Source organism: Hermetia illucens, chromosome 4 (assembly GCF_905115235.1).
Source record: "Hermetia illucens chromosome 4, iHerIll2.2.curated.20191125, whole genome shotgun sequence".
NCBI classification, from domain to species: domain Eukaryota; kingdom Metazoa; phylum Arthropoda; class Insecta; order Diptera; family Stratiomyidae; genus Hermetia; species Hermetia illucens.
In genome coordinates, this window is record NC_051852.1 from 86867174 (window position 1) to 86884008 (window position 16835).

At 41.4% G+C, this 16835-nt stretch overlaps 1 protein-coding gene across 1 annotated transcript in view; it reads right to left on the reverse strand.

The window, feature by feature from the left end:
* Positions 1 to 9907, reverse strand: part of LOC119655672 — a 125089-nt gene extending 115182 nt beyond the window's left edge. The window contains exon 1 of the mRNA XM_038061661.1: positions 9348 to 9907. Within this exon, the coding sequence (XP_037917589.1) occupies positions 9348 to 9522 (175 nt within the window). The 5' untranslated portion in view covers positions 9523 to 9907. The remainder of the gene's footprint in view (positions 1 to 9347) is intronic.
* Between the last annotated feature and the right edge of the window lie 6928 nt (positions 9908 to 16835).

Below are 16835 nucleotides of genomic sequence, written 5' to 3' on the forward strand. Positions count from 1 at the left end.
CTTTTCGCTAAATTATAAGATTTTTCTAAAAAAAAATTTATGAAAAAGAGCTCTAATTGATTCAACTTTAAAAAAGCGTTCAATGACCCTTTTAAGCGTTTTTGTGAGAGGAGGGTACTTTGATGAGAGATCAAATGGAGATTTTTTTTAATAGCGTAGTTGTAAAATAGATTCGACTACTCGAAAAACTAGAATGATAAATCAATTAACTACTTTGCCACCTATTTGTGTATGTATTATATTATGCCTTCCTTATGCATTATTTAAGCTACCCCTAATACAGTGCTCTGCGTTTAGACGGATCTTCAAAACATTCTACACAATTGAATTTTTAGTTACATGCAAATAAAACATGTGTTTAAGTAAAACACTTTAAACAAAGAATCTGTGCTTACTGTTAGTATCTGTATGCATGCTTGAAACCAGATATCGACATATGTAACAAGGATACGTTAATGGGTGCGAAAAAATATGTGCTAGGTCAAAGCTTCATGTTCGTATATTGGATGTATAAGTTTGTCAGCGCATTTATGAATCTAAGATTCATTCGTGGTTACTTGTTAAATGCCGTTGAGCAGAACATCCAGAACAGTGCGTGTTTGTGTAAAATATATTTACAGCGAACTAAGAGCGAACAAAGAATAAAAAGGAGGAACAACTTTTAGTTTAAAAATAGAAACAAAAGCATTTAATACAAAGTCGAGGTACACATATATGCATGTAAATCAGGTTTTTATGATTTTATAATCATGACTAACAAGTAAGGATAAGCGGCTGTTAACATTCCCCGAATGGCCGAATGTAGGAGTCTCTGGCATACTTACAGGCTGCTTAGAGTAGCCACGGTTTTGAGGATTTCTGTCTTTTAAAAAAAATCACTATGAGCACTAGTGCTTGTCTTCGAAGATGTTGGACCTCCGGAATACACCAGCAGGGTTTTCATTCAGAAAACGATTAGGTTGAATTGAGAACGAACTTACGGTTGATCTGATTGCCATTCTCGGCAAAGGAGTGAGAATGGCACTAACCAATCACTGCTTTAAGTTATCAATATTCGATTCTTACAAAGAAGAAAAATAAAAAAATTAACTCTGCCGTATTATTTATATAGCATACTATCCGAGATGAAGGAAGAGGGGTTTGAGATAAAGTGCTCAGCTTTATCCTTTGTAAAGGCAGTCTACATTGGGTTCAATGCGCAATCTATCTATATCGATTGATGAAAAGCTAATGAAAATATCCAAATGATGATCAGTAATACGCCACATTTTTCGTCAATAAAATGCTGGTGAAACCCCAAGAAGCAAAAAAAGGCCATAGCTGCTGTACAAGGAGCTCACTACGAATACCTTTACGGTAAAAGATCAGTATGCGATGAAATTAGCGCAAAGGATTTTTAACAGTCCTGTTGCGTTAATAATAAGAAGGATGCATTCAGGACGGACAGTCCACGGGAATACCTTAAAGGGATATCAACGGCAGAATTCATAATTCACCACTTTCGCAAGGTTTAGGACTAAACCGGCCTCAAGGACACGTTGAAAAATGCACTCGAGAGGGGCTAAGTGCTCAGACTCAGTGGAAGAAGCGACCAAAACATCATCCAAATATATGAAACAGAAATCGAGGTTTCGCAGGACTGAGTGAATGAACCTTTGAAAAGTTTGCGCCGCATTTCACAATCCGAAAGTCATTCGGGTGAACTCGAAGAGTCCAAAGGGTGTACATATTGCCGTCTTTGGAATGTCTTCAGGAGCTACTGGGATTTGGTGATAAGCCTTGGTTAAGTATAAGGTCGAAAAGATGCGGCAATTCGCGAGGTGATGCGCAAAGTCGTGGATGAGTGGAATTGGATATCAGTCAGGAACAGTCTGTGCATTTAGCCATCTGTAGTCCCCACATGGCGCCATTCGCCGTTTGGCATAGGGACCATATGCAGTGGGGAAGACCAACAGCTGTTTGAAGGCCTGCAGATACCCTGTTGAACGAGTTGTTCAAACTCTTTCCGTGCAATAGCCACTTTCTAGGATGGTAGAGGACGAACCTTCGAGAAAATCGGGGAACCAGTAGTGATAATGTGGTGCTGGTTTGGAGAGACTACACTCGGTAGTAATCTGGCTGAACTTTTGGAGAAGTGCCCGAACATGAGAGTCGGTAATGTCTTCTAAAAGAACGGAAAGATTATTGCCTGGGTGAGATACCATTTGTCCCGACGAATTAAGGTTGGTCGTGGAATCTATAAGAGGCATGTTTTGCAAGTCCACCAGCAATCCATAGTGACACAAGAAGTCTGCGCCTAGTTTGGGGAAGCTGACATCCGCCAGGATGAAAAACCACGAAAACGTCCTACGCAAGCCAAGACTCATGTCCACTTGCCTATACCCGTATGTGTTTATGCGGGAGGAATTTGCTGTCGCCAGTTTGAGCGGTTGTGGAAATAGTTAATGTTGCCGAGGTACGGGAAGAACCGAAACCTCCGCACCAGTATCGATGAGGTAGTTGCGCCTGCTGAGAGGGTCGTAAATTATTAGGCGACGTTGCGCTGCGTTCTGGGTGGCCGTCGCCAGGACCCCCCGCGGACCTAGTTTTTTGCGGCAGGCGTGAATTTACAAGGGATAGTACACATGGTGGCTTTATCGCCGAATCTGCGGTGGTACCAGCAAATCCCTCGGTCCGTTGACTGTCCTGACGACCTGCTACCTGATTGCCTTTTTTGGGTGGCAGACCGCGAGTGAGCTCGTGATCTGGCGCCCGAACGCTGAGCGCCCAGCGTCCCCCGCATCTAAGCCACACTGGCTGTTAAGGCGGCTATTTCGCGCCTTAAGTCGCCCACCTCGTCCGATGGCTGTTGAACGGCCACTATGGTCGGGCGTACGTACGCCTCGTGCACTTTGTCGGCCGCAGCTGCCAGTGCCTTCTGAGACACACAACCTGAGGCACACGCGAGGACCGCCTGGGTGCCTTCCGGGAGCCGACGCAAGCAAAGGGACTTCATCAACTCGTCGTCGATCTTACTCCCATCCAATTGCTTCATTTCGCGCAGCAATTGGCTGGGAGTCCGATCTCCCAACGTTAGGCCTGCCAGCAAGTGATCCAGTTTTGCTGACTCACTTACTGACAGGCGCCTGATTAATTTCGTCTTGAGCAGTGAATATGAAGCCGATTTCACTACGTCAAACACGAGCAAGTTGGACTCCTCGTCCAGGCCGACCACAGCGTAATTAACACGCGTCCACTGTGATCCCGGATATCTGGAAATGTGCTTCCAAATGCACGAACCACAGTTCGGGGTTCCGCCGCCAAAACGAAGGGACGCACATGGCGAGGGCGGTCACTTGCGGGTCCGATGGGCCTGCCGCGTCTTTATTGTCGATCGACAACTTGACTAATAAAAAGAAAACTTCTTTTTGACGCGAGTGTTAAAGCGAAGACGCGGTGAAACTGATCTAGTCGACACGGCAGGCCGAACCCACAAATGCACGCACGAGCGAAAAAAATAAAGTGACACCAACGACGCACCCCAAATCAAAAAACTCGCTAAAAGAGTGGAGAGCAAGCGAAAAGATGCCGATGCAAACGCCTCAACGCCGTCTCTTGCGACGATTTTGTTTTTATTCTTACCACTTTTTTTAAAACAACAAAATTTTAATAAAATTATAAATTATAACGCGGCGGTGTCTGTTTTGTTGATGGTTGTGGCGGCGGCTACGGCGTTGACGCTAGTCTTGACGGCGGGGGCTGCAGTGACGGCGGCGGCTTCGAACCCTGCGGCGATGACGCTGGTCTTGACGGCGGGGGCTGCAGTGACGGCGGCGGCTTCGAATCCTGCGGCGATGACGCTGGTCTTGAGGGCGGGGGCTGCAATGATGGCGGTGAAAGTGGCTGCGGCAATGATGGTGTCTGGTGCTTCGGTGATGGCGTCTGGGGCTGCGGTGTCTGTGACGACAGCGGTGGCAGCTGCTGCGTCCGTAACAACAGACATGGCGGCGACGGCGACGAGTCTATTTTAAAACGGCAGCGATAAAATGCACATCACACACTCTGGATTTGCATCACGGAATCTTGCTGGCACTACGAAAAGCTTCTCAATATCTCCTCAATTTTGCCGATTATTCTGTGGTACGGTGGCTGAGCTGGTGCTTTGACTCCTGCGGCGATGTTCGCTTCGGGGTCACCAATTTAGGAGCTTGTATTCTTTTCCAAGTTGAACCAATGTTTATCCCTTCACTTTAATGAAAACTTAACAATACCTAGAAAATTCGTCCGGAATTCCAGGTAAAATTAACAAGCCAGGTACGTTTGAAATAGTTTTCTGCCATGTTTTTTGTATTTTACAAAATTCTCGTATTTAACAAAGTTCAATACACAATTTCAAAAAAGTACTCCTATTATAAATCCGGGATATTAGAAATTATACTGATTTCCGTCCGCAACTATTTTCTTTCTGCACAAAACTTGTTCTTTTCACAATGACTACCAACAACTGTCTTTTTTCACTTATTATTATTTTTTATCTGACGTTTCTCGTCACCTACTCTGTTCTTCACTCTTGTAGCGAGGTCTGAAATGAGTGGAGCGCCGCTGACGTCATCTGTCCGCTGGTATTCGCGACATTCGAAATAAATTTCGAATGCCGCGAATCCTGCCGCGCCACAGTACCGTTGTTGCTTGTCACATCGGGGCTCTGATTGTGGTCCCAAAATCAATCCGTGTCTTAAGAAGACCGTACGATTAAGTCTCCACGATAGGTACCTATGTTAAACACCCAAGGGCTTAAATGTCCCTTCTTGCTCGTGGTCAAAAATGGAGAAGCGGGGCAACAACCCTGTCGCCCAAATCATCTTTAAGCAGCTATGGAGCATCTCCACGTGGTGGCAACAAGAAACGGTACTCCAAGACCATTCGTGATGAGACCCGAGTCTGCACGGGGACTCATCGGGAATGGCATCGGCCATGCAGCATTACCAAAGATTATCTGCTACCATGGGAGCTGAGCTCATATGTCTTAGAAAAATTCTTGGGGGATGTGCTCTCGGTCCTAGCGGTAGTTTTATGCGGGTTGGGGTTACGTATACATCTCGGGCAGAGTCCTTTGGATTTCAAGCGTAGATTCGCGCTGTTCAACTCGGTTGGCGGTAGGTCTTTCATCCACTACAATAGATGCTGAGCCTGCACGCATTATAAACTGGTACCGTGGTGATTATTACAGCGGACCTGTGACTAAATCCGTGTATTAAGAAGACCGTGAGGTTAAGCTGACACAGCGGGTAATCACATAAAACCACCAAGATGTAACAGTCACTTTATTCGTCTGAGTATTGATCGGGTACCAAGTATAATGTGTGTCGTCTCCCGATAGGGAGATGAAGATGTTGCTTTGAATCAATTTTGTACCACCTGGACGAAGCCTACGACCCCGAAAAGCGACGAATCCAGTTTAGACGGCCTGACCCCATTACGGAACAGGCAATAAGAAAAAAGAAAAAGAAGTAGAATTTGATTGGCCGAAAGGAAAGGGTGAAGGTGGTGAGAGAAATAAATGAAACTATAGAATGCTCTATATTTTTACAGGGTGAACTGAAGAAAAAATAGAAAATTACCACCGCTAGCCCAATACTGACATCAGGCTTTTCCTGCAGATCTTCTTAAGATTCTGAGAGACATTACAGTTTCAGAAAGAATTTGTTTCATCTCATTGGGTGATTTAAACTTGTATTATACACTATTATCTGAACCTGGCAGATGGCGTTCAGGCAGTGTATATTTGTGAAACTCTCCTTTTTTGCAGATACTGGGCGGAGTGAACAAACTTGATGATACACTCGTCTTTTCACTTTGTGAGTGTGAAGTTATCATATTTTACAATATTTGTCGCACCAAATGAAGCCATTTGAAAGTATGCATTGTGTTTCCGAATATGCTGTAAAAAATATTTGGATTCTTGAATAGCTTGACAGTGGAACAACAATTATTTCTTAATAAAAGTTCATAGCGCCACAATGTAGAAAAGTATATTCATTAAATCAATGAGGCCATTTCCATGCATTGTGTAATCTTAGTCTTCATTGTAATTGACTGCTGCTTTATTGGGATCGACTCTTAATCTTGATTGAGCTTGTTATGAGTGTTCAGCTTCATGTGTCTAACCTTCCGGAATTCCAACAGCTTTGGAAACAGACGCTTTAACTCGAAGATTTCTAATTTGTACGTCATGTTATTATCAAGCCCGTGAAGTGGAAACTCAAACCTCAACTTCACAGCAGAATATTTTCCGTGGAAAAATGCATATAAGTATATGTATACTAATTGGCATGATGATCGGCTATACAGTGTAGCAGTTTATCCTTTGCAACGCCGAGTTTCAGCAACGTATACACCATAAAAACCTCCATTAAAAAATGAATATAAAGTATATGCCAATTTTCATAGCGACCGGTTGCACGGTTTTGAAATCTATAAATCTCAAAGGGATATATATCCATGTAAAGCAATTCCGTTGGTATGGCCGCCAAGGCTGGATAGATAATAGCTTATTCTGGCAACCTTATTTTGTAATATATTATATTTTCGACAGGTGGGGTACCTTTGATATATGGTTGCCAAAACCTCCCTTACTACCAAATTGAGGTTTTACCAGATTTGTACGTCTCGGGTGGTTCTTCCCATGGTATCGATATCGTCGGCATAGGCCAGTAGTTGGGTAGACTTAAAGAAGATCGTACCTCTTGCATTTACCTCAGCATCACGAATCACTTTCTCGAGGGCCAGGTTGAAGAGGACGTCGTCACTGAGCTTATATTTAGTAGCTAGTGATCATCATCTCTTTCGTGAGTTGCAGTTGTACTTGGCTGGAACGACTTTCCAAACCAACGACCCTTGCTCGACGCGACGTGAGGATTCTATACATGACAAAGTGAAACGAAAAATACCGTATCATTCGTCGATAGCAATACCAACAGCCTGAAAGTATATACAATATGTGTACAATTCACTGCTTATAAACGGAGAAATAGGCAGCACATTTGTAATTTTTGCATTCGAATAGTTTATTTTCACCGGGATTTTAATTATAAAACTTTCACAGGATTACTTTGCCTGAAGGCAACATCTAGCTTACTTCTATTTTAAATATAGAGTAATTAGGCTTAAAATATGCGCATCTATATGGAATTTAAACAACTTAATTCCAACTTTTACTGGAACACCATTAACAACAGTTCTTCCAAACACTGGAAAGAGTTGGTGGAAATCCTACCATGAATATCAAATTTACAGTAGATCAAAATTGTCGTTTTTCTGTTAATCCACTGTAAAAAATCTAAGTACCACAATGGAGTAAACAATCTTTGGTAATTTACTGTCAAATACTATAGAATCACTCTAGAATATCACTCAAGCGAAGGGTCGTTGAATAGACTTAATCAGAATTGCCGAGTACATGCACATATGATTTAGCATTACCTTTCATTGGGTTATATCAAATAATTGCCCATTAACAGTTACTGAACGAATTTTAATTAACCAACGCGTAGTTGAAAGCGAAAAGCCATTTTCAATCACCGAGGTTAAGTGTTGTTGCGAGTTGTAAGTAGTTTAATGGGGGTCTACATCAAAAATTGCACTATTTCTTTTACCTTTGATTACTCTCAGATAAAGGTGTGTAGATTACAGCTTAATTATGAACTGTTTGCTTGCTAAATATATTAAATTATTGATATTATTATAAAGGCAAAAATTAACGCAAACAACCATTTTCCATTCAGTACTCTCCAGAACGACCACAATTTAATTTTTAAATACGCTTATATGGAGAAGTCATGCAACATTTCAAACCTGAAACTTTCATCTTCCAACTTCCAATTTGCTTTTACTTTCATTTTTATTACGATTAGAATTCCATGACTTCCCTTGGAAACTGTTCAACAGTGGATGTTGTTTCTACACTCTTTCAACTTTTTAAAAAATATTTCAGATTCGAATTTAGATGTTTGATAGCATGCTTCTGTCAACTTTTTGGATGGGAACAAATTTCTGAAGTTATAAACTTAAAAGGAACATGACATTCATACTCATGATATGACAATCAAATATGAGGATGCATCACTAAATTGGTAGCTTTGCAAAAAGGATGCCTGTATTTCGATGGGTAAAATTATATTTCGCACAACGTTTCTTTTTAAGAATTCAAACAACACGAGTGCTGAAAATAAAGTACATATGTATGCATGTACAATCCAATCGACCAAATGGACAAGTTTGCTCCTCTCTATGGTAGTTAAGTAAACAATGCAACAAACAGAAATGCTTACAGAATGGTACTGCAAATTGGAAAGCTTTTCAAAACGGATTCAAACTATAAATGGCTGATTTGATAAGTAATTGGAACTGTGCCATGAGGTAGCGTAATTTTGGCAGCCGATATAGTGTATAAAAGGGATTAGAACTGAAGCAGTGTCAAATATAGTTATTAAAGAGTATGAAACGGAATATTCAGCAAAAGTAAGCGATAATTATTTGTAAATACTAATGTTGAAAACTAAAATAAATAACTAAGTAAATCAGAAGTCATTTTCGACTAAAGGCTAACATAAAGTGAAGTGTCTAGTTTTTCCTTAGGACTGACCTCCCAAATGAGACACGTCCGATATGCCATGCTTAGTTTCGCACAATAGAAATAATGCGGTAATTTCTTTCGTTGGGTGGGTTAAGAGTCTTTTATCCGATATTTTCACCAAAGTTTTCAACAATATGTTCAATCGTATCTACTATTGGCAAACTGACTCAGATTCAATTTCAATAGAATTTTTCGTTTTCGAAATTTCCGTTCCCATAAAATTTCTTCTCGCCGGTTCTCATCTGCCCTACCTAACCATTTGATCTTCCTAATTTATCCTGAGTTTTCAATAATGTACTCAGCCACTGATAGACGTTGATCATTATTCATAGCTGCAAAAATGTTGTCGAACTCTCAGTCTCATCGCGGTTTTCTTCATTATCGTTCATCATTACTCAGTAATTCGAAACGATTTATACCTTCGGAATACTTCCTCCGGCCTACCTAACTATGTACATCCCAAAAATAAATAGGTTTGAAACCAGTTATTATTATGCAACCTTTCCCTAAAAGGGAAGCTCGTTGTCCACGCTGGATGCCCAATATCGTTGTACTTGAAAAGAAATCACCAAAATAGAGAGCTTGCGACAAGTAACATGGAAAAATTCAACAACTTGATGGCAGAGCAATGAAGGGGTGGTTTGCTTTCAGCCCAAATGCGTGTGAAACAAAACCCGAAACCTTAAAATATAAGTGAAATCTCATGTCCTAGGACTTAGATAGAACGGTGTACCTCTCTTCTGTGGCGGTGGAATTGACGATGTTATGCATTGCACAAGCGCAATCGAGGCGGCAATCCATAGTAAGGTTATCCACAAGCATGACTCTGAGTAATAGTGGTGGCGGCGATATCCTCGATGATATCCTCGGCAGATAGGAAGCTGGCTATTTTGCGAATTAAGAAGCATGACGTCACGAGTTACTTAACAACAAAAATAAATTAGGCCAAAGCATAACGTCCATCCCCAGCATAGAGGAGCACCGAAACCGAATTTGGACACTTTGCAATCTTAAGATTCACAATTGGGATAAAAGATTTTATTCACATCACGAGGGGAACACAAACAGATTTCCATATAAGAAAACGTACTCAAGCATATAGAGGGCACAGGCACGGAAGAAACCCAATTTTCACCCACGAACGGATAGTGCCATTGAGTTTTATGACGCGCTAAAGTTATCCGTATCTGAAATACACATCGAATTGCACCAGACACTCTCACATCAACGTTATCCTCAAATTACTTCCATTTCAGACCGAATCCTCCGAACAGCGAGCACAAACTGATATCAGATGGACTTGCTTCCATACGGAATCAAAGCAAGGTACGTGTGATTTTATGGAAGAAAGCTTTCAGTAACCTTTTCGATGTAAGCTGGAAATTGGACATGCGTTCAAGCCATCCACAAGGGGATTATGCTTCTTTCCGAGGTTTTTCTTGCAGGAGAAGCTGGAAGGGCTAAAGCAAAGAATTTCATTGAGTAAAGTGTTTTCAGTGGCCGAAGCGGATGTGTGCTCGTACAGGCAATTGAAGCAATCTATTAGTAGACGTTGGGGAGCACTTACAACAATCAAAGCAATGTACTTTCGCTCCTAAATCAGCGAGTGATGTACACGAAAGCCATGGAGATAATAAGGGTTGATAGAATAATTGAATCGTTCTGGAAGGTGTGAAATAATAACAATACACTTAGATAGAATTGGGACTTCGAAGTGGTGTTGAGTCTAATATTCCAATCCGCTACACTTTCAGTTTCTAAACAACAGATAGTACTTATTTGAGAATTGTCAGTATAAAATGACATTTGTGTGATATACCAGCCGAACTCGGTTGCCTGTGTATATTTGCGAAAACTGCGGATTTTCTTCAGATGCTGGAAGAAGTGAGCCAATTTACCCACACCATGCCAATGATACACTTTGAATGTGGGTGTGAAATTACCGTATTTTACAATATTCACCGCCCCAAACAATGCCATTTGAAAGCATGAATTATATTTCTGGATAAACTGTAGAGTGATCGAATTCTTGAGTAACTCCAGCAACATGAGTTAGAAGTACATAGCTCTGGTGATTTACCTTCCCAGTGAAACAATACATACCAGCTATTTCTTACTGAAACTTAACAGCGTGACAATGTACGCACAATATAACCATTCGATTCTTCAGATATTTCAGTAGCTCTGCTGGCTGGCAGTTGCCCTGCACGTCTGGATGATCTTCTAATAATGTTCAATTTTCGTCTTTTGTTTGTTTATGTATGTATGTTAATTGTCCATATATATGTACTAGCCTTCATGGCGATCGGGTGAACGGTGTTGAAGTTGATCCGCCGCAGCAAGATCTAGAGGCGAGCTACAACAACGTGGATAGATACATGCGGTCCAAAAAAGTATTCAACATGTTATTGTGTTTGCAAATATCTAAAATATCACAAACTAAATGCAGCAATAAACAAGTCGGAATACCGGAAGCTCGTGCTTCGGGTATAAAGGTTTTGTGTTCATCTTATGGAAGAAACTTCAACGCACAACGCACGTATATAGCTACAAATCCAACATAATCCTTCATATTTTTCCAAACTACGAGACATACGTACATATTGCAGCCATAGATATCACGCTCACCCTAAACAAACAAACTGCTTATTACCGAATACTGTACACATATATGCATGTATATAAATTGATCGCACCCATATTTCCGATTTACTTCTTTTATCTATTTGAATTAGGCACTACCCGCAAAGTTCATTAGCACGCATATATTATATACCTACATGCACACATGTCTGGCTGACAAATAACTAAAAAACTAAAACAAAATAATTCTCTGGGACCCAATTCATAAGAACTCATTTCGTTGTGGTATTGACGAATTGACATGTGATGATGACGTCATGCAGGTTGTGGAGTCCACGAAATTCACAAAAGATTGTAAAGTTTCACCCCCTATAACTTTGTTAATAACAGTTGGATTTTCTTCAAACTTGATCAAACTGTGCATTATATTCTTCGTTACAGGCATGCCAAATTTTGTACTTCTGGGATGAACATAAGGGTGGGTGCCGGGTAAATTTCTAAAATGTGAAAATATACTATTATTAACTTTATTTGTGCAGATATCGGAACCGGATATATTTTGAGGCCTAGATTTCGTAGAGATGCACCATTGTGATTTTTTCAGATTTTTCGGTTGGATAGGTTCTGAGAACGAGACCTGTTACACTTTTTGTGGGTCATATTTTGAACCCTCACTCCCCTATGTTTCACCCAATATCAAATATTGAACCAGATTCGAAAAGTGCTAATTGAGACCTTTCATTTGATATCCTACATGGCTACATTCTGTGAAAAAAAAATTTGTACCCTCCATTCACATGTATGGGGAGCCCCCCCTTAAACTTAATACAAGATGGCGCCACTTACTGCATGTAAAGGGATCACCAGATTACATACTCTCACCAATTTTCGTGACAATCGGTCTAGCCGTTTCCGAATAAATTGGGTGTGACAGACAGACAGACAGACAGACAGACAGACAGACAGACGGACAGACGGACAGACAGACACCGTCTCGATTCTAATAAGGTTTTGTTTCACACAAAACCTTAAAAAATGCTTGTCGATTTGTCACAAACCATCGCTTACTTTCACCTCTAATATTTTTCTAATTTATCATCATCAGCGGGGCAACAACCGGTATCCGGTCTAGGCCTGCCTTAATAAGGAACTCCTGACATCCTGCTTTTGCGCCGAGGTCCACCAATTCAATATTCCTAAAAACTGGCTGGCGTCCGGACCTACGCCATCTTAGGCAGGGTCTGCCTCGTCTTATTTTTCTACCATAGATATTGCCCTTATAGACTTTCCGGGCTGGATCATCCTCATCCATACGGATTAAGTGACCCGCCCACCGTAACCTATTGAGTCTGCTTTTATCCACAACCGGACGGTCACGGTATCGCTCATAGATTTCGTCGTTATGTAGCCTACTGTAGGCTACGGAATCGTCCATCCTCCTTGTCTTGTACAGTAAGAGCTTTGACCCTATGGTGAAACATTTCGAGCGGAACAGTTTTTGTAAACTGAAATAAGCAACAACCGTGCGCGGATTTCCTCATCGTAACTGTTATCGGTTCTGATTTTCGACCCTAGATAGGAGAAATTATCAACTGTCTCAAAGTTGTATTCTCCTATCCTTATTTTTCCTATTTGACCAGTGCGGTTTCATGTTCTTGGTTGGTTAGAATTCGGCGCTGACGTTCCCACCATATACTTTGTCTTACCTTCTTTGATGTGCAGCCCAACATCTCGCGCCGATTACCGCCTGCTCGATCTGGATGAAGACTGTTTGTACTTTTTGGGTGGTTCTTCCCATGATGTCGATATCGTCAGGATAGGCCAGTAGTTAGGCGGACTTAAAGAGGATTGTACCTCTTGCATCTACCTCAGCATCACTTATCATCTTCTCAAGGGCCAGGTTAAAGAGGTCGCATGATAGGGCATCCCCTTGTCGTAGATCGTTGTTAATGTCGAATGGTTTTGAGAGTGATCCTGCTGCTTTTATCTGGCCTCGCACATTGGTCAAGGTCAGCCTAGTCAGTCTAATCAGTTTCGTCGGGATACCGTTTTTCCATCGCTTGCCGCAGAGAGCAAATTTGATCGGCTACTGATTTGCCTGGAGTGAAGCCTCTTTGGTATTGGCCGATGATATTGTGGGCGTATGGGGCTGTCCGGCCTAGGAAAATAGCGGAGAATATATTTTAGATGGTACTCAGCAACGTGATACCTCTATAATTGCTGCGCTGTGTGATATCTCCCTTTTTATGTATGGGACAGATAATGCCTCTTTGCTAATCGTCAGACATTGATACCTTGAGCATCAATTGATGAACCACTTGGTGTAACTGATCGCCTCCATATTTTTGCGGCTGGGGCCAAGTACGTTTTTGGCCGTATGAATGATAACATTCTTCAGGTGGTTGTGAAGATCATTTGTTGATCCTTCGTCTCCAGGTCCTCTGTTGACTGCGCTTATTGCGGAATCCATTTCCCTCTTATGGGTGTCGCGAAGGGCTGTGTTGTGGGTGGCTTCAGTGTTAACTCTCACCTGATTGTCACAAGGGATTCTAGGTGGTGTTATTATTCAAGCTCGGAGCACCATGCCAACGAGATAGTGAACCGAGTTATATTGCCCCCCCCCCCTTTATGTTCTGACATTCATCAAGGCTGAGAGGTTTATATTGCCCCCCCCTTTATGTTCTGACATTCATCAAGGCTGGGAGGTTTATATTTCCAAACTTGTCTCGCAAGCTTAGAGTGCATGGCCTTTCGCTTATATTTTCAAAACCGATAACAGCAGGTTTCATTTTTTGGCTGACTAAGAGACTTACTCCGAATACATGGTTTACTGGATGGCCACTATAATATATGATGTAGCGGCACTTCTCCAGGATACCGGTCCCTGTCCAACGCATCTCCTGTAACGCTGTTACATCAGGCCTATATTGGGACAGGGTATCGGCTGGCTGCTAAGCAGCTTTATCTCTGTACAGGGAGCGCACGTTCCATGAGAAAATGCGCAAATCGTTATTCCTTTGCCGTTGTCGGGTTCGTCGTTGTGTAATCCGTCCAGTCCGAGGCTCCTGTTGTGGCTTCGTAACATCGGTTTTCCGTGTAGGGTTGTCAGCCCTACCCAACTCCCAACCTGGGGGACTAGTTGATATAATTTTTCCCGTTTTTAGGCGCGGGAGATTCGTCTTCATCCTTCTCCGTCTACAGCTTCTCGTTAAGAAAGAGCTCCCAGCGGTCACGACGTGGAGGCGGAGATAGGGTCTGGTAGTAGAGCTGTTGGTGTTGGTTCAGCAGGCGTTTCCCAGGTTTTATGCTCCATCGTGGGTACCAATCCACGTTTCGCCCTGGGACCTATACTACCCTTTAACCAATTAATTACAATTACAATAGTAATTACAAAAACAAAATACCATAGCAAAGGGACCCTTATTATTTGCATATGCGCAGATTAGTGAGCAAAAAGGTATTCGACATCGCTAGTAGTTAGAATTTTGGAAAGCAAAAACACGGAAATGGGTCGCAAAGGACAACAGTTGTCCGTAGAAGTAATAAATTTAATTATCAGTCATTATAAACGCGGTCTGTCTGAGATCAAAATATTGGAAATAGTGAATCGACCCAGAACAACTGTGCATTTTATAATTAAAAAGTTTAAAGAAAGAAGTTCAGTTGATAATAAACCCAGATTTAGTAGATCAAAAAATTTGAGTGAGCCTAGAGAGCGTTGGCTGGTAAGGTAAATTAAAAAGGGACCAAAGGCTAATGCCACAAAATTGCATTTAGAACATTTAGGTAAATTTAGTTAGCCAAAAAATGAAATCTGCTGTTATCGGCTGTGAAAGCATAAGCGCACGGCCATGCGCTTGCGAGGTAAATTTAAAAATATAAGCTTCATTAACGTTCAAGCCCCTCCAGGGGAGATTGCAGAATCGGAGAAAGATACCTTTTACCAGGCAAAAGAACGAACCCACGACGCCTGCCCCAAGTATGGTATCAAAATCGTGCTTGGGGATTTTAACAGCCAAATAAGGACAGAACCCGTATTCAGGCGATACTTCTGCTCCCATAGCTTACATCAAAATACAAATGGTAACGGACTGCGGATTATTCAATTAGCAGTATCACACGAAATGATTGTTGAAACTACCTGGTTTGCGCGGAAAGTGGTCCACAAACAAACGTGGATCTCTCCAGACGGGACCACTTTCAACCACTTTCAATTGACCAAGTACTGTACGAACGCCCCCGTTTCTCAGCCTTGATGAAAGTCAGAACACATAGGGGGCCTATATTGTCGTATGGTTAAAATGGCCTTTGTTGAAGGATTGTATAACCTGTACCCTTTGACATCATCGGGGTAACCAACCAGTGTGCATTGTTCTAACTTCTTATCCAGTGGGATCTCTTCTTTTTTGGGGTATATGTCTCATGACAGTACTACCAAATATCCTCAAATGGCTGAGGTTAGGTTTCCCTCCAGTCCATAACTCATATGATGTACAGTCGTTCAATCCACTTTTTACAATTCTATTTTGTAAATAGACGGCTGTGTTAATGGCTTCAGCCCAAAACTCCTTGCTTAGTCTTGTATCAAATAAGAGACATCTGGCTTTTTCTATCAGAGTCCTATTCATGCGCTCACAAAGCCCGTTTTGTTCAGGGGTCTAAGGATTTGATTTTTGATGAATTATACCCATTTGCTTCAAATAACCATCAAAATCTCTATTACAGAACTCTCTGCCATTATCAATTCTCAGTACTTGTAATTTATTTCACGTCAAGTTTTCAACTCTTGCTTTATATTCTTTAAAATATTGCAAAACCTCGTTTTTAGTTTCAAAAAATAAACATATGTCATGCGGCTGTGATCATCAACAAAGATGAGAAAATACCTTGATCCTCCTAAGGATAGATTCTCCATTGGGCCACATATATCACTGCGTATTATTTCTAATAGCTTAGTACTTCTATTCCCTTTGTTATTGAAGGGCAACCGACTATGCTTTCCTTCACAGCACACTAAACAGTTAGACTTGTTAATATCTGCCTTCTCAGTTAATTTGACACTCTCCACAGCATCCTGCATTTTATTTATATTATAACTGTTGACGTGTTCCAATCTACGATTCCAAACCTCTGGAGACTCTGCTATTGTTGCCACGAAACAAGTAGAAGTATTCAGTTTACAAACTCCATTTACAAGTGATGCCGTGGCTACTTGAGTGTCCTGTTTATTAAATATCTCGCATCTTTCGCTTGTAAAATAGACCCTGTTGCCCTGCTTTATCATCTGGCTTGCTGACAATAGGTTAGTAGATAACGCGCACATAAAACGTTTTCCACAGTTATGTTATAGTTACAGTCTTCAGTTGACATTTTTAGGTTTATGTTTCCACAACATACCACTGGGATTTTTTTCTGGTTAGCCACCACGATTTCCATCGTAAACCCAGAATAACATTCGTCAATCATCCAATCTTCATTGCTTGTCAAATGCGAACTAGCGCCGGAGTCGACATACCAATAATCCTTGTCAAATATTCTGTTAAAAAAACACGGCACTAAATGCATTACTCGTTTTTGACGATTTATTTTCTGGATCCTTGTTGCCATTTAAAAGTACACTGATTGCGGTAGTGGCCAT